At 38.8% G+C, this 20,605-nt stretch overlaps 2 protein-coding genes across 4 annotated transcripts; one reads left to right on the top strand and one right to left on the bottom strand.

The window, feature by feature from the left end:
* Window positions 1-1,631: 1,631 nt before the first annotated feature.
* LOC103713660 (cysteine desulfurase, mitochondrial-like) lies at window positions 1,632-9,027 on the top strand. 3 transcript variants are annotated; one of them, XM_088719880.1, is made up of 3 exons: window positions 1,654-3,179; window positions 7,399-7,486; window positions 8,644-9,027. In XM_088719880.1, the coding sequence occupies exon 1, from the start codon at window positions 1,690-1,692 to the stop codon at window positions 3,043-3,045; it is 1,356 nt and encodes a 451-aa protein (XP_088576006.1). In that variant the 5' UTR covers window positions 1,654-1,689; the 3' UTR covers window positions 3,046-3,179; window positions 7,399-7,486; window positions 8,644-9,027. The 3 variants fall into 3 exon arrangements, with proteins under 3 accessions (XP_008798885.2, XP_088576006.1, XP_088576001.1); XM_088719875.1 differs by having other exon boundaries at window positions 7,399-7,498; XM_008800663.5 differs by lacking the exon at window positions 7,399-7,486 and having other exon boundaries at window positions 1,632-3,179.
* Window positions 9,028-12,454: 3,427 nt separating this feature from the next.
* LOC120106250 (EPIDERMAL PATTERNING FACTOR-like protein 2) lies at window positions 12,455-13,411 on the bottom strand. The gene is made up of 3 exons (XM_039119211.2): window positions 12,964-13,411; window positions 12,831-12,865; window positions 12,455-12,746 (listed from the first exon to the last, which is right to left on the bottom strand). Exons 1-3 carry the CDS (start codon window positions 13,064-13,066, stop codon window positions 12,510-12,512), a joined length of 375 nt encoding a protein of 124 aa, XP_038975139.1. The 5' UTR covers window positions 13,067-13,411; the 3' UTR covers window positions 12,455-12,509.
* Window positions 13,412-20,605: the final 7,194 nt, after the last annotated feature.

Below are 20,605 nucleotides of genomic sequence, written 5' to 3'. Positions count from 1 at the left end.
CTGGTAAGGTCTTCCACTTGCTATGTGCTGGATGATGATCCTTCTAATTGCAACAACCCATTATGAACACACAGGAACTGGGGAAAACCTTGGTCTGTAGACAATTTTCTTTGTCCAACTACTAAATGGATTCCCCCTTCCCTGGATGTTCTGAAACTAAACTTTGATGGGTTGTTAAAAGGACTGATGGTAGCAGCGAGTTTTGTGCTAAGGGACTGCAATACCAACCTTATCCATTATCTCCCTGCTCTGTTTCTTATGCTGAGTTGGTAGCAGCATGGGAGGGAATTAAATGTGTTGTCTTGACTTATCATGTTTCACAGTTATGGGTTGAAGGAGGTTCAGCTGTTATAATCTCACTGTTGAACTCACCACACAAGCACAAGTCTCTCTCTAACCCACTATTGCAGGATATCTTTGCTTGAAGGCGTACCCTATTCACTTTTACAGCTACATATATAAGAAGAGTAGATAAATCAGTAGCTGATTGGGCAGCAGCAACTGGCGGACTCAATGATGCTTTCTGCATTACAGGGACCGTCTTATGGAAAGATATATCCATGGAACGTGTCCGTTACTCTTTAACTCTGGCTTGTGCCTGGTTTGCACTAAAAAAATAGAGGCAATTCCAAGGTGATTATTCAAATACGTAACTGAAACATGCCAAGTCCCAGAAGCCCACGTTCCATCTGAATCGAGACAAGGTTTCGTTAACGGGTTTGGCTCCACGGAGTGCAGTGGACCCAAATTCTGCCCTCGGGAGCCTAGCCTAACCCTATCCATTAATCCAATGGTCTAGAAACGATCAAGTTACCGGTGCCCCGCGTAGCAAAGCCAATGTGGCCGCATTCCTCTCGTCTATCGTTCAACTTGATTCGGGTTTTCTTTTCTTTCAAAAAATTCTTTATATATATATATATATATATATATATATATATATATATATATTGCATGCGTACATTCTAAAATATATAGAACTATATAAATATTTTCATAAAATTATTATTTATATGTATATCTTTATAAAATATTTATTATATATATATATATTTATATATGTACTCATACTATCTAATAATATTAAAAAATAAATAATTTAAAATTAAAATAACTAAAATATCCTTACCGGTATATATAAAAAAAACTTTATATCAATATATATGCAAATAAAAATAAATTAATATTAACAAATTACTAAAAAATATTTTACTAATTTAAGCATATAATTAATTTAAATTTGATATATTTGAATTTTTTAAAATAATGTAGAATAGGTAAATGTCATACATTAAATAATAATAATTATATCAAAATCAAATAAAAAATAACATTACCAAAATGATTACCTAATATGCCAAACTTGACAAAGTCAAAATTTTTAAAAAGAAAGTTGACAATTTGACTCGATTTTTTTTTGATTTATCAATCCAACTTAATTACAAAAAACTGAGCAAATGTCAACCGAGTTTTGATTTTCTTTAATAGATTTTATTTAATATTAATAAATAAACATCTTAAAATTAAAATAACTGAAATATTTTCATAAATATATATATATAATAAATTTATCAAAAGAATATTTAAGTAATTTTATATATTTAAGAGAGTATATACGGAAAAAAACCGATTCTAAAATTACTCTCTAGTCCACTTAAGTGGGACCCCGACTCCAATAGCACCGCCGCCGCCATGGCCACCGCGAAGCACCTCTCCGTCCTCCGTCGTGCCCTCCCTACCGGCCGCCTCCTCTCAACCGCCGCCGCCGCCACCGCGGCTCCTCCCCGGGCGGAGGAAGCGGCGGAGGACGTCATCTCCATGAAGGGCGTCCGCATCTCCGGCCGCCCCCTCTACCTCGACATGCAGGCCACCACCCCCGTCGATCCCCGCGTCCTCGATGCCATGCTCCCCTTCTACCTCTCCCGCTTCGGCAACCCCCATTCCCGCACCCACCTTTACGGCTGGGAGTCCGACGCCGCCGTCGAGGCCGCCCGCTCCCAGGTCGCTGCCCTCGTCGGCGCCAACCCCAAGGAGATCTTCTTCACCTCCGGCGCCACGGAGTCCAACAACATCTCTATCAAGGGCGTCATGCACTTCTATCGCGACAAGAGGCGCCACGTTGTCACCACCCAGACCGAGCACAAGTGCGTCCTCGACTCCTGCCGCCACCTCCAGCAAGAGGGTTTCGAGGTCAGCTACCTCCCCGTCCGTCCCGACGGCCTCGTCGACCTCGACCGCCTCGCCGCTGCCATCCGCCCCGACACCGGCCTTGTCTCCGTCATGGCCATCAACAACGAGATCGGCGTCGTCCAGCCCCTCGAGGACATCGGCCGCATATGTAAAGAAAAAGGCGTCCCCTTTCACACCGATGCCGCCCAGGCGCTCGGCAAAATTCCTATTGATGTCGAGAAGATGGGGATCGGGCTCATGTCCCTCAGCGGGCACAAGATCTACGGACCCAAGGGCGTCGGCGCCCTCTACCTCCGCCGCCGCCCCCGGATCCGGGTCGAGCCCCAGATGAGCGGCGGCGGCCAGGAGCGCGGCATCCGGAGCGGCACCGTCCCTACGCCGCTTGTCGTCGGGATGGGCGCCGCCTGCGAGATCGCCATGGAGGAAATGGACTACGATGGTCGCCGCATCGCCGCCCTCCAGGAGCGGCTCCTTGACGGAATCCGGTCGCGGCTCGATGGCGTGGTGATCAACGGGAGCGTCGAGCATCGGTATCCGGGGAATTTGAACATCTCTTTCGCGTACGTGGAGGGGGAGAGCCTGCTGATGGGACTGAAGGAGGTGGCGGTGTCGAGCGGGAGCGCGTGTACCAGCGCCAGCCTCGAGCCGTCCTACGTGCTAAGGGCGCTCGGGGTGGACGAGGACATGGCTCACACCTCGATCCGGTTCGGTATTGGGAGGTTCACCACCAAGGCCGAGATCGACCGGGCGATAGAGCTCACTGTGAAGCAAGTAGAGAAGCTGAGGGAGATGAGCCCGCTATATGAGATGGTAAAGGAAGGGATTGATCTCAAGAGCATCCAGTGGGCACAACATTGAGAACAGGGGATTGGATTAGCCGTAGCATAGATATGATTGGAGACAGAAGATGGAAGGAGAAGAAGAAAGAAGAGTCTGGGGTTTTAGAGCTCTGGAACTAATTGAATGTGACTGCTTTCTCCTTGTCCATCCAGGTTCTACTTCCTCCTCTTTTTTTTGGTTTAATGTGCATATTTATGTACTAGAATGACTGCTTCAGATGAATCACTTTGCACATATATGAAAATCTTCTCTTTTTATCCCACCTTTGCATGAAAATGTCTAAATTTGGATTGAGCAGGCTACAAATATAGAATGTTTGCTTAGTAGTAGAAAAGTAATGAAAGTGTAGGGATGGTACGTTTATCTATACCATGGAATGTCTGCGGAGGGGCTTGTTGATTTGAATGCTATGCTCGGATGAAGGAATTGGCTCCATGTTCTGTTTCTTCTCATCTTTTCAATGGCAATGAAATTGTCAGTTCATCTTTGTTAGGTGTATGAGGAAGTAGGTCTCTGGTGTCAATAGTGGCATGCTAGTATGATGTAACTTCCCTAGAGTTTCTTCTTGCATAATTGTGATTGATGTAAAACTTGTTTGATTTTTTCTTAAAATCACGCACTGTCACATACCAGTTGCATGAATGTCAAGTGATTTCCACTTACATGACTTTATGCATGAACTATATATGATTTACTTTTTGCTAAATCACATATGCAACCTTTGCTAGCAGTTAGGCCACTTGCTTGCTGTTGAGAGGTTTCATGAATCAAGATATTAGTGGATGAGGGTCCATGTATAAGATGAAGATAAGGATGATGCTGAAAAGGACTTGTTCTAAAGTGGAAGAGTAAATTTAAATTACTGTATTAGAAATAACTTAGGGTATCAAGAATGAAGTGTGTGAAAGTGCTTGAGATTATTTATTCATGTGAAAAATAGGTTGATGTCATTGTTAAGTCCTACAACAAATTGGATATAAGGGGATGAAGCTGTGGGGGAAGTGCTTGTGACATTAGAGCTATAAGTTTCTACCTGTCTGATTTCTTGATGCACAGTTGAGACCAATCTCTCTTATAGAGAGGTACATCACCTTTAACTACAGCAGAATTCTAGGGGAAAAATAACCAAGTAACTTGTAAAGAGATCCATTCTTTTTACAAAATGTTAAAACTCATCGCTTATTCTTGATAAAACTTTTTACAACCTTTATCTGTAGGATGAATCACCGAAGATATCAAGGGTCAAATAGTTTTAGGATTCTAATAATTAGAAATTTCCCATGGTAGGAAGCAAGAACAATTCCCAGTGGCTAGCAATTTGTCAAGACAAGTGAGACTTAGAGTTGCTATAGGCCTGAGCCTATATAAAAAGCCAGCTTAATGCTCATATTATATATACAAATCAATATATGATGGGCAAAAAATAGTTGTTATTTACGGAGGCGAGCCTTGTTTTGTGTTATTTGTGGGTCACAGATATTAATCAATGAGATGTAAATAGGGGTAATATTTGGTAATATTTATAATAAAAATGAAAATGAGATCCTAGACAACATAGATAGCCAATTCATTATGGAATATGTTGTTCTCTCCATTATTTTGGTACTGCTGAACAGAAGAGATATATGTGAAGGCACATCTAAATTAAAGTAGGTTGATGAACATTTAAGGGGATTTTAGTGCCATATGATCATTGCATGTGCTATAACTAAAGTGAATGCACCGTATGTTTAGGGTGTGATTAGAGTTGAGTATATTGATGGAAGGTTGGAAGTTGAAGGAGGGTAAAGCAATCTAGAAATAATTTTGATGGCACCTAGGGAGGCCTTGGTAAGTTGAAGGGCACAAATTTGTGTTTAGGTTTCAGAGCAGAACAAGCTTTGAAAAACCTCAAAAAGCAGTTATGAGAAAGGGTTTGACTAAGATTGCATTGAGAAAGGATGTAGTCCTAATCTAACTTGAAATGAAAAAAAGGATTTTATGAAAAGCTTATCTTGCATAGTTGGGACTAGGGATGTCCATTAATGTTCTTACAGCATAGAATTTGATTATCTTTGTTTTTGTTTTTGTAGTTTTGAATGAGCCTTGATGCTAAACTATTAGTGTGATGGGTTTTCAAGGAAATTCTGGTCATGCCAGAAACAAGACCAATCATACATACTGCTTTGGCATGTTGGTCTAAAACATGAAGTTTTGGACTTGAAGCCAGTAACATAAGGGATGTCATAAGAAACATTTTGGAGAAAATTGCAAAGAATTTTATATTGTTAATGATTATATTGAAATTATAATAAATAAGATGGAAATTTCTAGTCATTTTGCAAATATTTCTTTCTTTTTTTGGGGGGGGGGGGTGCGGCATGCACAAAGGAGATGTTTTTGTTCAAGTCCTTTACAATACTTCTTCTATAAAACACATCGTCCTAGGCAACAATGTCCCCATAATATTTTACTTCAATTTTACGTTATTTAAAGAAGTAGCTTTCTAGCATATTGTGATTCAGTGTCTGCACTCTCTTCCAAATTAAAGAAATTAATGCCCTCTTTTCTGATATAGAGTCTTGAATAGACTTGGTATAGAGAGAACGTGCTTTTATACATAAGGAACATAATTTTTGTGTTCAAGAGGCATTAGTTTTTATATGCACTCCGTCTTTCTTGTTGGACGTATGGAAACACTAAAGCAGAAAAAACATAAAGACAAAGAAAAGTTGATTAGTTGTTGTGGAGCAAGAATCTTCTACTTGTAGTGGCACATTAACTTCACAAGCATCCTATATCCACTTCCTCATGGTTTCAACTTTGTAATGTGATACTATTACCAGTAATTACTAAGGCCAACTTGTCTGCTCTACACTGAGTGCTCTTCTGCATCGTTACTTTGGCTGCTTCTACATCCTTAATTAGGCTACATAGCTTTCAAGCCAAATTTCATTTGATAATTATGTAATGGTTCAAGGCGAGTAATGGTATTAGGGGTTGTGTCTATGACTCCCTGTGATCTTCCCAGTGCAGTGAAATAGTTGTCTGTTGCAACTATGTTTCTAGTTTGGGGGCATTTTAATTTTCCAAACAAAATGAGTGAGGGACTAGAAGTTTTATATATAGAGCTTTTGTTTCGAATGCTGAATGTTGTGGTACCGTGTGTTGAAGTTGATTAATTTTTTGGAGAGGCAACTAAAGGAGTTTGGTTCATTAACGAGCCGCGAATTGTTAGTGTACCCTTCATCCCTTTGTTTATCTCAAAGGTAGGGATGCAAACTATCTGGACTGCTCATGTGCAGCATGAGATCGGCTCCATAGCAGCTTGTTTGAGTTCAGTTCAATTAGAAAACAAGCTGAGTTTGAACATTCAGAGCTTAGCTTATAAATGAGCCGAGCACGAACATATTTGGCTTTAAAATAAAATAAAGGAGAGCTCAGCTTGGCTCGATAAAAGCTCGGCTTTGAGCCTAATGTGAGCCATGCCTGAAGAACCTGTGTTAAGCTTCGCTCAAGATGAGCTCAAGCAGCCCTTTAAAATACCAAGCTGAGCTTGAGCAGCCTGGTACTTGGCTTGTTTGCACCTGTACCAAAGCAAGGTGGTCTGGATAGAGAAGTAGGGTGGTCGGCAGCAAGGTTGTGTTTGAAGAGACGCTAACTGTCTGAAAAATAAGAACAACATTTCTTCTTATCTATAAGTGATGTTGACTTAGGGGCATCAGGTTTCATGCTTAGGAAAAGAGGGGAAGAATCTGTTGCCTATTTAATGGTACTCGGGAGAGGATGACCATATGATTCCACGCTTGTTGCTAATGCAAGTATAGATACTCAAACAAATTGAGTGTGATGTTTAGCAAGCTTTCTAGCTTTCATGGATGGTTTTCGATGCACAGTATCCAAGAATCATGCTTCTCCTAAAGATTGATAGTTTGCAAGCCTTAACTTGTACATACTAATAGACATATTCAAGTCTCTGTCAAACAAGGTCTTTCCATCTGGATGTATTCATAATAAAAATCATCTAAATTCAGATAATTCAAATAAACATGCTCAGAGTTTTTGGAATAGGGAAAAAATAAAGAAAAAAGAGGACTGAGGCAAAAACTATTCATATTGTGGCTTTATCTTTGGAGTTTGGTTATGTCTGATTTGATTAAAAAATCAGTGAGAAATTTTTAAATTTGCTGTAGTTAAATATATGCAGATCAGTGAAATTTCTTACACCTTGCATGTGACTCAGCTAATGAATCAAGTCCTAGTTTAGGACCCAAAAACCTAACCATGCCAAGACTTCTCAAGACAGCCAATTTAGGTCATACTTCATATTTGTAATTCATTTCACATCAATCTCAAGATACTGGACTAAAGAGTTTTTTCTCCTGAACTCAGACTTTTTTCCGGCTGGCTCTTTGGGCTGTTTGTATTGGTCCAGCCTACCAACAGCATGCACGACATTTATTTCCATGCTATATAAGAAGTACGTTCTTTGGTATGTAGAAATCATATCCTAGGCTTATGCTTATATTTAGCATACAGCATGAATGTTTGAATTATTTCTTTCCATTTCCTATTGAATTCACCCTTTCTCAGAGGTGAAACACAAAATTAATGAGTTAAGCTACGGATAAGTCTGACATGATGCGGCCTCAATTAGTCCTGGTTCCATGATTGATTCCTAGACACATCTTGTGTAATAAAATAAATTGACATCAGGTTTGAGTTTCATAAGCTAAGTAAACATCACGAACCTTTTCTAGCTGGGCCTAGAAAATTGTATCCTGCTTGATTCAAAAATTGAGATCATAATTACCCAAAAGAGTGGACTTCTATACAAACCACCTACTCAAAACCATTATCCAATCACTGAATTTCTATCACTGTGAAGTTCAAGTTACAATATATGGTATTTTGTTGAAAGAATAGCATGAATCTACATACTAGCCTCTTTTAGTTATTCTTTTTTACTTTTCATCATGATCTTGTTATTATTATACTAAAAAAGTCATGATCATAATTACCCAAAAGAGTGGACTTCTATACAAACCACCTACTCAAAACCATTATCCAATCACTGAATTTCTATCACTGTGAAGTTCAAGTTACAATATAGAGTATTTTGTTGAAACAATAACATGAATTTACATACTAGCCTCTTTTAGTTATTCTTTTTACTTTTCATCATGATCTTGTTATTATTATACCAAAAAAGTCATGATCTTGTTATTAGATTGTCCATTATTATTTTGGTTGGTTACTTTAAGAATATCTATCTGGTGTGTTTCATCTGTTTGGTTGGGAACCTTGATACAAGTAGAGGAAATATGCTTAAAAAGAACATATTTTAAATAGTGGATAATATACGACTTTAAAATATAAATACAATAAAAGAACATATCTTCTGTGACACATTTACTAAATTTTTAATTTATTATATTTTAACAATGACTTAATTGATTTTAAGAAAACTTGTCTGTTGTCATTGTTTCTTCTCTCCCTGAATCTTTCTCAACCTCTCTCTGCAATATACTTAAATCATTACTCATTCAATTGCAATCCTCAATCAGCTGAGTATTTGGCTTTTGAGATATTCCGAAACCTGACCAGGTTGTTATGTCTTTTGTATGGTCTACGCAGGCTACAGCTTCTTATAATGCTTCCCCATTAATGTCTTTACCTACCACTTGACTCTCAGCGGCGGCAACTAAATTATGTTCAAGAAGAATTGTGTCGAAGTAACTGCTTCATATGTAGCGGTTCAAATCCTCTTACTTGCGGTTCTTCTGAATGCAGAATTTATCGAATTCAGGTTGGAGTCATAATCTGAATTTTCTTTTTTGTATCTGTTTCTTGGAGAATGCAGTTATTCATGTCTTGTCGTAATTTGATATTTGACAAATAAAGCAGGAAAAAAATGGGATTTGGTGAAAAAAGAAAAACTACTAAACTTTGTGGGTGTAACTAGGACGTTCCTTGAATTTAATCAGAAAAGTCTGACTTGATGATACTGGTTAAGTGGAACTTCAATTTAGTACCTGAGTCCGTTCTCCACCACTCTGGCTCCTCTGCGAGATTACTTGTCAGTTTGTTCCTCTGCTAGATTACTAGTTAGTTTGTTTGAAAGGATCTGCCTCTGAAAGTTGGCGCAGAATTAATAGTCAGTTGTACTCTTAATGTGAAGTTGTAGGATCATTTTGCTTTATGACAGTTATCCGGCAATTGACCCAAAATCAAACACCCTCCCTGTAGTGCTCTGTCCAAATTGCAACTGGATCATATGATGGTACAGACTTATATTCCAAGTATTTTCATGATCTCATAACGGATCTTAAACATCATATTCTTGTAAGTGATGTCTTTCTTAACATCCCAATATAAATGAACAGAAAGGCAGGATGTAGAGTCTGCTCTTAATCCAAGTTACCTAGCAGTTAGTAATCTCCACTTGTGATATTGTTGCGAATAGGGCTGGAGTGCCGTGGGAGTATGACTTCCTTGCATTATCATATTCAATCACTTTTTTTGATGAAGATAATCATAATTATATTGGATCTCAAGCTGGATTAATAGAGGAGTGGATCTTTGGACCACTGTTACTCCAGATAGAAGATGCTCAATTCTAAATGAACTTGTCTTACTTATGGCCTTAATTTGATTGAATAAGTTTAGGAATGTATGCTTGTAGCCAGCTGTAAGAGAATGCAACTCTCATTTCCTTGGTCGTTCATTCTGGATAACATTGTAGCGGTCGGTGTTATGTTAATTTGGCATTCCTTTAGGATAAAATTTATTCTAGGTTGATGTTGTCTGTTAAGTGGAAGCAGAACCTTGATGTACGCCGCCGTATGCTGGATTTGTGCTACATTGTGAAACAAATTCTATCATGATCTAGGATCGCAAAGGCCAGCTCTCTGATGATCGATGCCGGAAAGTTTTATTGCAGTATTTTAGTTAAGCGATGATATCAGCTGCAGTGGAGATTGAGCTGATGATCAAGGATTTATGAAGCCATGAGAATAGGATGGCTAATGAAGCTCGGGTCATTGGTAATCATTTCCCTGCAAAATTTGTAAAGTTTGACTGCTGTAGCATTGTTATTGAAGGCGAAGAGGCAAGCATGGATGCTTCAATTCGGAATGCCATGGTTTCTATGACCAAGGACCAAGTATATGGTAGTGGACTCTCCAGGGCTCAAACCATAACGAGATCAATCACTCCAGTCTCCACTTCAGAAGATGCCTGTAAGCTGGAACTTGAAACTAAATCAGAAGCGGCAGGAATAAAGCCCTTTCTAGGGCTGTTGTGCCCGAGGTGGAAAACTTGGGAGTTGCATTCTACCCTGTCTATACCCCAAGACTGGTGGGTTGAAGAGACTTCTTTCGGTTTCAATTATTTTTGGTCCTGGGTATGGAGTGGGACATGCTACCAGAAAACGATCCTGTAAGGCTCAGTTCCAGGTAAATTGTTACCGCCTGAAGGCTAACAACAAATGTGAAAAGGGAGAGTGTATCTACTGAAATCTTGTGAGCTAGTGTCCGTGGTAGCAGATGGTTAGAACAGCATATCCTTCTCCTACTTCCAAACCGTTCTGCTGTTCTCATAATCTCATTGGTATTTCTCAGGCTGAACAAAAAGTACCACAACCCTTGGGAATGAAATCTGCTATTTGTATTTCGAGGTAGGCTATGGTTGAATTATTGGTTATGCATAACAGATGTAACTAATAAACCCAAGAGATAAGAGGGAAGCGAGCAGGCTTGAAAAGATCGACCGAATCGAAGTAGGATACCTGAAGCCTGACAAGCAGTCATCCATGCTCTAATGTGATTCTCCATCTGTAGCTTGGACTTAAACTGCTGTTCATCACCTTTTCTAGTGCTACATCTGTCCTAAGAGAAACAAGTTTAATAGCATAATCAAGTGCTTCAAACATAGTTACTTTCTTATAGGTAAAGACTGTTGTCCAAGCCACATACCAAGTATTTTTTTTGGGTGATTTTGCAATTATATAGTGCTAGCTCTACCATTTGGTCCAGTTCCCTTCAGAAATAGTACAAGGAACTGTCACATGTCTACCTGGGAGTGGAACCAATTTATCTTGTAGTCATGAGCAATGGGACATCAACCATCCTGACATGTTACTATAGTGCACAACCATTTGGTTTGTACACCTTCTTCTGGAGTTTTTCTCAAGTTATATGTGGATAATCTCAAATTAACCTTGGTTTGAAGGGACAAGGGGCCACTGTGCCACATGGATCTCTCTGTCCTTTATCCTAACAATTGCCTGATTCATCCTTTTATTTTCCTTCTATGATGGAAGATGGGCCAAACATGGTGGGACTGAAGGAGGCAACACAATGTAGAGTCGCAATCACTGTGTTGAATGGCTGATCAGATTCCACTGTGAAGCCTACCAGATTATCCCTCCCTTCAAACTTCTTCTTGTCTGTAAATATGCCAAGTCCCAGTTTGTCATGACCATAAGATCTGTGAAGTGGGGTGATTCGATCATTGGATAGAGATCTGTAGATCAATAGTGTTAGAGATCACACACTACAATGAGGTACTCTCAAATGGTAATATGCAGTGGCCCAGTCTTCAACTCTTTCTATAATGGAATTGCTTCAGCAAGAAAACAAAAAAGGGACAAGAATGAGTTCAGTTCACCTGGCGGAAGAGTAGTCATGGTGATGATTGATATCTTTCTCTATATGATAACAAAAAAAAGTTCAACAGCGCGCTTACTTTAACATATCACTTCAAGACAACAGCCAGCACGACAGGCTAAAAGGAGTAAGAGAGCAAGACAAAAGTTTACCATCCCTCTTTTTAGGCAGCTCTTTACCCGAGGCCTACGTATTGGATGAGACCGTGGTACCCCAAATCTTGCCATCATCCATCATTTGCTTGTAATGTGGGGTGTGAGATCATGTGATTTTGTTGGATTACTACGGACCTTAAATCGATATGACATGCCATGGAGATGGAATGGCGTGCAGCGAGCCCACACAATGTACGCCATTGTCATCACCTTTCACGAGCCTTGCTCCTGTAACGTGTTAGTTGACACTTGACAGCCTTAAACAAAATACTAGGGATTTTAGCTTGTAGAGAATCTAACGTAAATAGTCACATCTCTCTCTCTCTCTCTCTCTCACACACACACAGTTCGAGAACATCTATAATAGATCAAACATTAAACAGAAGAAAGGTTGAGGGAGAGGTGAAAGAAGTGACCATGCGTTATTAGAATTTGACAGCCAGAGTAAATAAAAACTCTACAAAATTCCAAGGATGAGTTATACTTCCCAGATCTGGTAACAAAACAAGGGGAAGTGATGATGATTACAGAAATGAGTGGAGGGAGACAAGTGATTTTTGCATTCAAGCAAATGACACAGAGCATGAGCACTAAAAAGTGATCAAAGAATCTCACTTCCTCTCAAGTATCTATCCACAAATTGAAAAGATTACAGCTAATTCTCTCTTGTTTCTTTTGCTTATGGATTTAGTAGCATGTTTCCACACTTGCATTTCCAGTTCATGGGCTTGTAGTTGGAGCTGTCACCCCCCCTGGAAGTGATTGTATCGAAGAAATACCTAAATCCGTTCTTGTCTTGTGGGACTACAGGCACCTGAACTGCCTCACAGTGGCCGCATGAACTGCATTTCGTCTCACATCTCGGCGGCCTCGATCCTATCAAAGCTCTCATCGTCACCACCTCTTCATCTCTCCCCTGCATCCAATCCATTGCCGTAAGATAAAACTGGAGATAAAGAAATGTAAATTAGCAAGAGAAAGACGAGAAAAAACTTCCCACCTTGGCAGCCTCTAAAAGCTTAAACAATGATCTACCTGAACACAGCAAACACTTGTTTCAGATTTCATGAGAGAGAGAGAGAGAGAGCGCAAAGAAATCTAAAAAGGACTTTACTTGCTGCTAACTAGCTTACCTTCAACCGAGTATTTTACTTGGTTGGAGCTCACAAGAAGAAGCACTACGAGGGCAAGGCGAACAGGTCTCCAAGTTTTGATGCGGTGGAGAAAATGACCCATCTGAAGTGGTCAAATGATTGAATGAGTACAGGGAAAGAGAAGGGAAAAAATGGAAGGAGAGGGACTGTTCAGTTCTCTAACTTGTTCTAACTCTTGGTTTTGGAGGCTAATGGATGAGAGAGAAAGAGGAGAGATTAAATAGATGGTGGCTGGTGGTGCAGAAGGGCAAAGAGGTACGTGGAGAAGTGTACAGTAGAGTAGAGCCAGGTATTGAATGCATTGGCAACCATAGAAAGAAAGAGTGCGAGACAGAGTAGCACCAAAAGGACAACAGACGAAGCAGAGCTTGAAAGAAAGAAAGGGACCAAAAATTTTAAAAACATAGAACAACACCAGCTGCATGGATTTATGAGCCCCAAGCACCAAAAGATAAAAGAGGAGGAGGAGGAGGAGAAGCAAGAGGGCAGACAAATGTATACAAAATGTTTAGCAGCAGCAACAGAGGGGAGCTGGTGTGAGAAGAGATATAGGGGTGTCTGAGAGCAAGAGAGAGGAGGAACACATGCCCAGAAATAGCCAAGGGCCTGGAACCCACAGCAAAGAGGAGGGGGGTTGGGGTTCAGGTGTGGGGATTCTTCCCACAAACAGACATGAGATAGCAGCTGGGTGCTGTCACTTTACCCTCACACTGTAACCATTGTTACTGCTCTTGTTCTGTTCTGTGTGGTGAGGGTGTATGCTTGTGGCCGTGGCTGTGTGCAGTCCCAGTCCAACACGCCAACCTGGTGACCTCCACTTCTTCTCAAGGAGGGAGAGTGTGGAATCAATACACAGTCTCCTGTCTCCCTGCACTCATAGCCAAGTGGCATCCCTTCCATTCATGGGGATTGTGTACTGCCACTCACTTGAATACATCGGGGGTAGGGTTAAACACATGCACCAATTAGATTTTAGACTGTTATAATTGTTGTATTACAGTTTTCTGAGGAAAAAACTTCAACAAAGATGCTATCGAATACTGTGCTAAGTGCATAGAACCTTCTTTTTCTTTTTTTTTTTTTTTTTTTTTTTTTTTTTTTTTTTTTTTTTTTTTTTGGCTTAAAACAAATGCTTCATACAGTGCGTTTACGAATATACCCAACAAAATCAAAATACAATAGCTGGCGGAGTGTCAGTGGCAGCGTGTCAGTGGCAGCTTCCCTTCCCCTGACCAAAGGGTGTATCCTGAGTGGTGGGTCACGTAGGCAGCCCCCAGTCGGCCGCCTTATTGGCTTCTCTAAATACATGTTTGGCCTGGACGGTCCCCCATCTCTCATCATCATCTCTATATTGCGGATTAAAGGGTGGTCTGTGCTCTCATCCTTCGACCCCCTCTTAATCTACCCGATAACCGTGGCCGAGTCGCCCTCCAGAATGATTGAGCTGGCCTGTAGCACCATCCGCACATATCGAAGACCCGCCCAGGCAGCTCGCAGCTCTACTCCCGGAACCGACGTGTCAAACAACCTTTTCCTTTATTATACTTTCGTGGAAGTTTTCAATGGTATGATCCGTTATTTTTTTATCACAACAAAAATACATCGTTCTTTGTAAACCAAAAAAAAAAAAGTTGCTCTCTCTCTCTCTCTCTCTCTTATTAGCACCAACTTCAGTTTTGATATATATGGTGATAGGATGATGCTTTTGAAATTTAGTTCCATTGACAAACAACATTAGTATTGATACAGATCGTTGTTTTAAGATAAAAATTTAAAAGATATAGGGTCCTTGAGACTAAATGTCCTTGAGAGAAAATGAAGCTATGTTGGTAGAACAAAAGACAATATTAAACTACTTCTGAACTTATTGTTTACCGTTTCCTCATGTCTTTGTATTTAATCATCACAAATTTGTACCGCCCTTCATTGAGCTGTTCATGGAGCATTCGGTTTCGAAAAATTATATTTTAGAACCAAATCCTTCATTGTATGCAATCTTATAAGGATTCATAATCTAAAACCTGTTATTATAATGCAAATTCAAAGTGGGCATCTTGACCCCCAAGTTTCAGTTCATGATGGAGCTCAGCCCTAGTTTGGATTTCACAGCAATTTTACTTTGGCCTCCGAAGTCATAATTCATTGCCCTTTTATTTCAAAGGACTTTCTTCCTCTCTTCTTTCATTCTCAACTTGCAAACTCACTTGGCTTTTCTATTGTTCTACAACTCCGTCCCCAAGCATGTGCCAAATAATACTAACATATTATAGTTAATATCCATTTATATGAAACATCAACCAGTTTAGCTCAAATGCCCAACTTCTACATAGAAGAGAAGTAGAGAAGTGATACTATGTCTATTTCCTAGTTTTGTCTCAAACATCCTAATTGTAAATGTGCTCTTGCTTTCATAAAATTTCAAGTCTTTCTCGTTTACTCCAATCACTTGATAATTTTCATAACACAAGTTTTACTTTTTATGGATGTTTAGTAACTAAATATGTAAGAATTGACAAGCAACCAAAATGTAATATTATTTTCAATGGCATAAAATATGATTGATTAATTAATTTTTCAAAATCTAATATTGGTTCATCGAAACCATACTTCGCTCATTTAAGCATCTTCCTAGTGTCATGAAGGATGAGTATCAAGTCCCAATAGAGATAGAGATGGAATTGGATCCGATACCAATATATCCATATTTATATTTATTTTGTTTGACGAACACAGATACATTAATTGGATGTCAAAATTCATAACCATATTTATTTTAAATAGATATAGATACAAATTGAATTCTAAAAATATAAATATAAATTCGGATATTAAGTCAGATAATTAAACTTTATGACCATATAACCAAAAATATTAATTACTAAGTAGATAGTAAATCAAATTAATAACATATAAATGTGGTCATATATTTGTCTTAAAAGTTTATAAGTACTATATAAAATTAAATATGATTACAAATTGAATCGAATATTCGGATGCAGATTAGGTTGTCCATCCATATCTAAATCCATTTTTTTTAATAGATATGAATATAAATTCGAATATTAGTCGGATGTTTAAATTTCAATCAATATCATGATAGATTTGGATATAAAAATAGATCCAGATAGATATTATTCGGTGATCGGCTTTCACCATTAAGTAGAGAGTTTTTTTTTTCTTGAAAAAAAAATCAGTAGAGGGTGTTATGAATGCAATATAGTATGTCACGATGAGAAAATAAGTAATCCAATATAGCCTAAGTCCAACGCACCCGGTGCACTCTCATCTTTCTCAATGCCAAATCATTTTTGACTCCGAAGCTTGTCTGACTCTCCACTGTGCCATGCGTACTCATCGAGGAGCCTGAATCTCTCTCTCTCTCTCTCTCTCTCTGTGTGTGTGTGTGTGTGTGTGTGTGTGTGTGATGGTGATAGGTGCCTGAATTGGCTTGGTATGGCAATGCAACTGAAGCGAGAAAGGATGCCCGTGATGGTGATGGGTGCCTGCATCTTCTTGGTATGGCAACTGAAGCGAGTAAGGTGGCAGAGAGATGTGGATGCCTTTGATATATAAAACGAATCTTGTGTTTTGCCCAATATTAGAAGTTACAGTACTAGTTCCATGCCATTTAATTCTAAACACTCCAAAATTTAGAGCAGCTTTTGTTGGACTAAAGAAGGCTTCATTTCATCACAGAGATATGGTCCTCTAATATATATATATAAACTTATAACCATAAACAAAGTCATCTTAGTACTACGTAGTGGCAAACAACGCGTAGGTTATTACAGTTTTGGCATACGATTTGTTTGCTAAAAGACACCAATCATCTGTCTGTTAGTGTTGGCAGCCAAGATGAGGCACCTGGGAGGCTGGGAATAGGCAGAAAGATATGCAACAAAGCTTAAGGTGCCAAACATTAGGGTATTCACTCTTGAACCCTCTAATTTACAACAACCTCCAAACTTGGGTGTCTGAAGGGGGAAAGATTGAATGATGCCGGAGGTTAGCACCTTAGGCAATTCTCAATATTATAGATCTTTTTTTTTTCTTTCTTTTTTTTTCTTTTTTTGTGCTAGCACGGGTGCATCATACTGCACGAGTACGAATACACCCAATAAAATCTAAAAACAAAGCATCATGGAGTGCCCTAGGCAGCTTCGCCTCTCGAATCCATAGAGTATCACTCAACAGCTACCCAATCCACGGTCCCATTGGCCTCCCTAAATACATGTCGGGCTTGGAAGGTTTCGCCGCCCCTCCCCATAGCCCAAATATCTCGAATTAGAGGATGGTCCCCCCCACCCCCCGTCCCACTCGGTCGCCCCTGTATCCAACCTATTACTGTAGCCGAGTCACCCTCCAAAATGATGAAGCTGGCCTGCAGGACGTGTCGCGCATACCGAAGACCCACCCATGCAGCTCGCAACTCAATACCAGAAATCGAGGTGTCAGTTGTCTGACAGCACCAACCGCCCGAATGGTTAAATCATTTTTTCTTGGTAAACTTGATTTGTAGTTTGCTGACATAGATTCTTAAGCTTGGACCACCTTTTTTTTTTTGCTGCATGCTATTGTTCTCCTAGATAAAGATATTAGATGGAGAAATAAGCATGGAGTGAGTGATGTTTATTTCACTTTGTTTTTGACTAGATTGCTTTCCATGCATTTGGTTTTCCCTTTTGATGGCCAGCTTAAGCCTACTGTAAAAGCTTAGATTGCAGTAGGTGGCAATGTGCACAAACGTGTGCAGATTTAAGATATTTCGAGTAAAAGATTGTTTTTTTGGATTTCACTACATAAGGACTATACTAAATATCTCAATCATTTACGGGATAATGAGACGCCGCTTTTGAGGAGAGAAGAGGGTTGCCAGGTGAGCTCCTCGTTACATAACCCAAGAAGCCACAATCATATCTTGAACTCTCGTAATCTAGGCGTTAATTGTATCACACTTATCTCAAAAGTACTCACTAGGTCGCATGCAGCGGTCACACTTGCATCCAAATGTACCTACATCACATAGAGTCACATTGAACTGTTGCTCCTCATGTGCATTTGCCTCAAGATTATTTGTAGGGTTCCAAGACCTCATTACTTTAACTACGAAGTCTAGTCTCCAAAGATCACTAATTGCTGATCCGCGGGAGGTTTAGAAATTAAATTTTAGGTACTGCTAAAAAAAATGGCAATCTAAGTAATGATCATTACAAAAATAAATGTTAATCCTACATTATGTGACCAATTAAAGGTCTTAAAGGACTGATACAATATGATGAAAACTGTGGAGATTAAGAAGATTCATATGCACCAAAAATTATACTGGAATAGGACTAAGGGCTAAATCTGTACCCTTCACTGAGTAGGACCCTTGGTCAGTCTCTAGACTCGTCCAAGGCCAACTAATGTAATGATATAGAGTGACATTTGACTTATATGTTTAGTGGGCTTAAATCCTATAAATTAGGTTAATAGCAAGTTAAACTGCAATGTTAGAGCTAGTTCAGTGCACATTAATCAGAAAGATGACTTTATGTCACCACATATTGATATGACATTCAAACCGCTTTCGTTACACCCGATATTGAGTAAGATTTACAACACTTAAACCACCTCAATTAGCAACTAGACAAGTCAGTTATAGCCAGGCATATCAGTTTAGTATAATTTGTAATATCCAACAAGGTAATGCTACTATCAATATTAAATCAGATAACACTAACCCTATGATCAGTCACTTTTGAATTGTAAAACCTTATTTTCTGATGCTTTTTTGATTCTTATTCTAACCAGAAGTATCTAATAGCAGTCATAGTATTGTTAATTTGTTCAATCTAAAGGTACATAAGTCACTGTTAGGTTAATTTTTGTATATAGAAATGCCCTTTAAGATGTGGAATTAATATGGAAATCAAAATTCTAGAGGCACCCACCAGTTCTATCCACTGTTAAAAGGCCTTGGAATATTATCTATATCCCATGCACTTTTCTTTCTTGGATCATTATGCTTAGTGGATAGAATCAAAGTTATGAATATTCATGGTCATATAGGCCTTCACTATGGTTAACCTCCATAGCAATCTTGGTGTGACTTGAAGACTTCTTTCTTTTGGTGCAACTCCAAAAGGTCCTTTTTGAAGCTGGTGCAATATCGCAAGAAAGCCTAAGTAATAATCGATGCGACTCTGGTTAGATTGAGATTTTCGGTTGCTGAGACTCCAAACAATTATCCTAGTTTCGATCTAATGTTCTAATTAATATATGTATTTTCTTGCTTCCATAACTTTCGTAAATATTTAAAATATATTTTATTATTTATCCTTCTAGTTTTATTGGAAAAAACCTAATTTTCTTCTAGGATAGAAGTGGTCTTGGGTCCTGCCAAGTTTGTCCCGGTCCTTTACATCTAGATTATCTCTTACTTGCATGCATATCCGCAACCCAATTAGAGCAACTTGTTGCTTCCACACGCATATACTGATCTCATGCAGTTAGATCCCTGATACTTGTAGTCACTGCCATGCATCAGAATATTTGTAACATCAAAATATTGGTGAAAATAAGAATTAGAACTGATATTTGATTAAACTACCAAGATATTCTACCAAATTAGTAAGTTTGGTGCTTGAAATCATTTAATCTGCCTATAGCTTTAAATAACGTCCTGTATGGTTACAAATAACTCTCTCTCTCTCTCTCTCTCTCTCTCTCTCTCTCTCTCTCTCTAAAGCTATTTCTAACCTTAGTTTTGTTTGAGTGAACTAAGAAATATGTTGACTTCATCAAATTGTACATAACCATTGTGAAAACTAATTGTAGAAGTATTTTTTTTTTGTAAACCAAGGTTTGTCTTGCTAAACTTCTAATTATAATTATTAGTAGCCCCAGTTGGGGTCAACAATCAAGCCATCGCCAATTGAATATACTTGATTTAGACTAGTCCCATGTGAAAATAAACTTATGAGTCATCTATGATCTCTCTTGGATCTAGAGTTATATTCTCAGAAAGGAAAAGTGGACTTCCATGAATCCTGTAAAAAAATAGATCCATTTCTATTCAATTACATCCAATTAAACACAATTCAGGTGATCAGGCTAGAGTCACCAGATAAACCTTAGAACACCTAAAACACTATAAGTAGCATTCTTTTTGAGTTGAAAGCTAGAAGCAGTGTTCAAACGTTATCAACTATCATAGTTAGAACTGTCAATTGATCTAAAAAGCTTGAGCTCATTTTAAGCTTGGTTGAAATTAATGTTAAAGCTTTATTTGGGTTGAATTGAACCAAGCTCAAACTTAGATCATAGCTTTGGAATTTATTTGAGGCCAGACTAGAAGTTGTCTCAATCAAGCTTGGCTTGATCAAACTTAAAAAAAATATACATACATACATACAAATATACGTGTAGAGTGATTATGCATATCAAAACCCAGACAAATATCATTTACATAACAAGCTGCTTAGAATTCTTTTCAATTCAATGCGAAATCAAACTTGAATTAGACCCAATTAAATAATAAATAAATCAAACTTGGTCTCATCTTAGTGGATTCCTATCTCATTTAGTGGACTCCTATCTCATTCTTTGGTTAGCAAAAAAAATCTCAAAATTCATGTTT

This window comes from Phoenix dactylifera, chromosome 1 (assembly GCF_051530095.1).
Source record: "Phoenix dactylifera cultivar Ajwa chromosome 1, Ajwa_hap1_PhDact_Kaust_v1.1, whole genome shotgun sequence".
Classification (NCBI taxonomy): Eukaryota; Viridiplantae; Streptophyta; class Magnoliopsida; order Arecales; family Arecaceae; genus Phoenix; species Phoenix dactylifera.
Note: the sequence above shows the minus strand (reverse complement) of the source record. Positions and strands in the feature narration are given on the sequence as shown.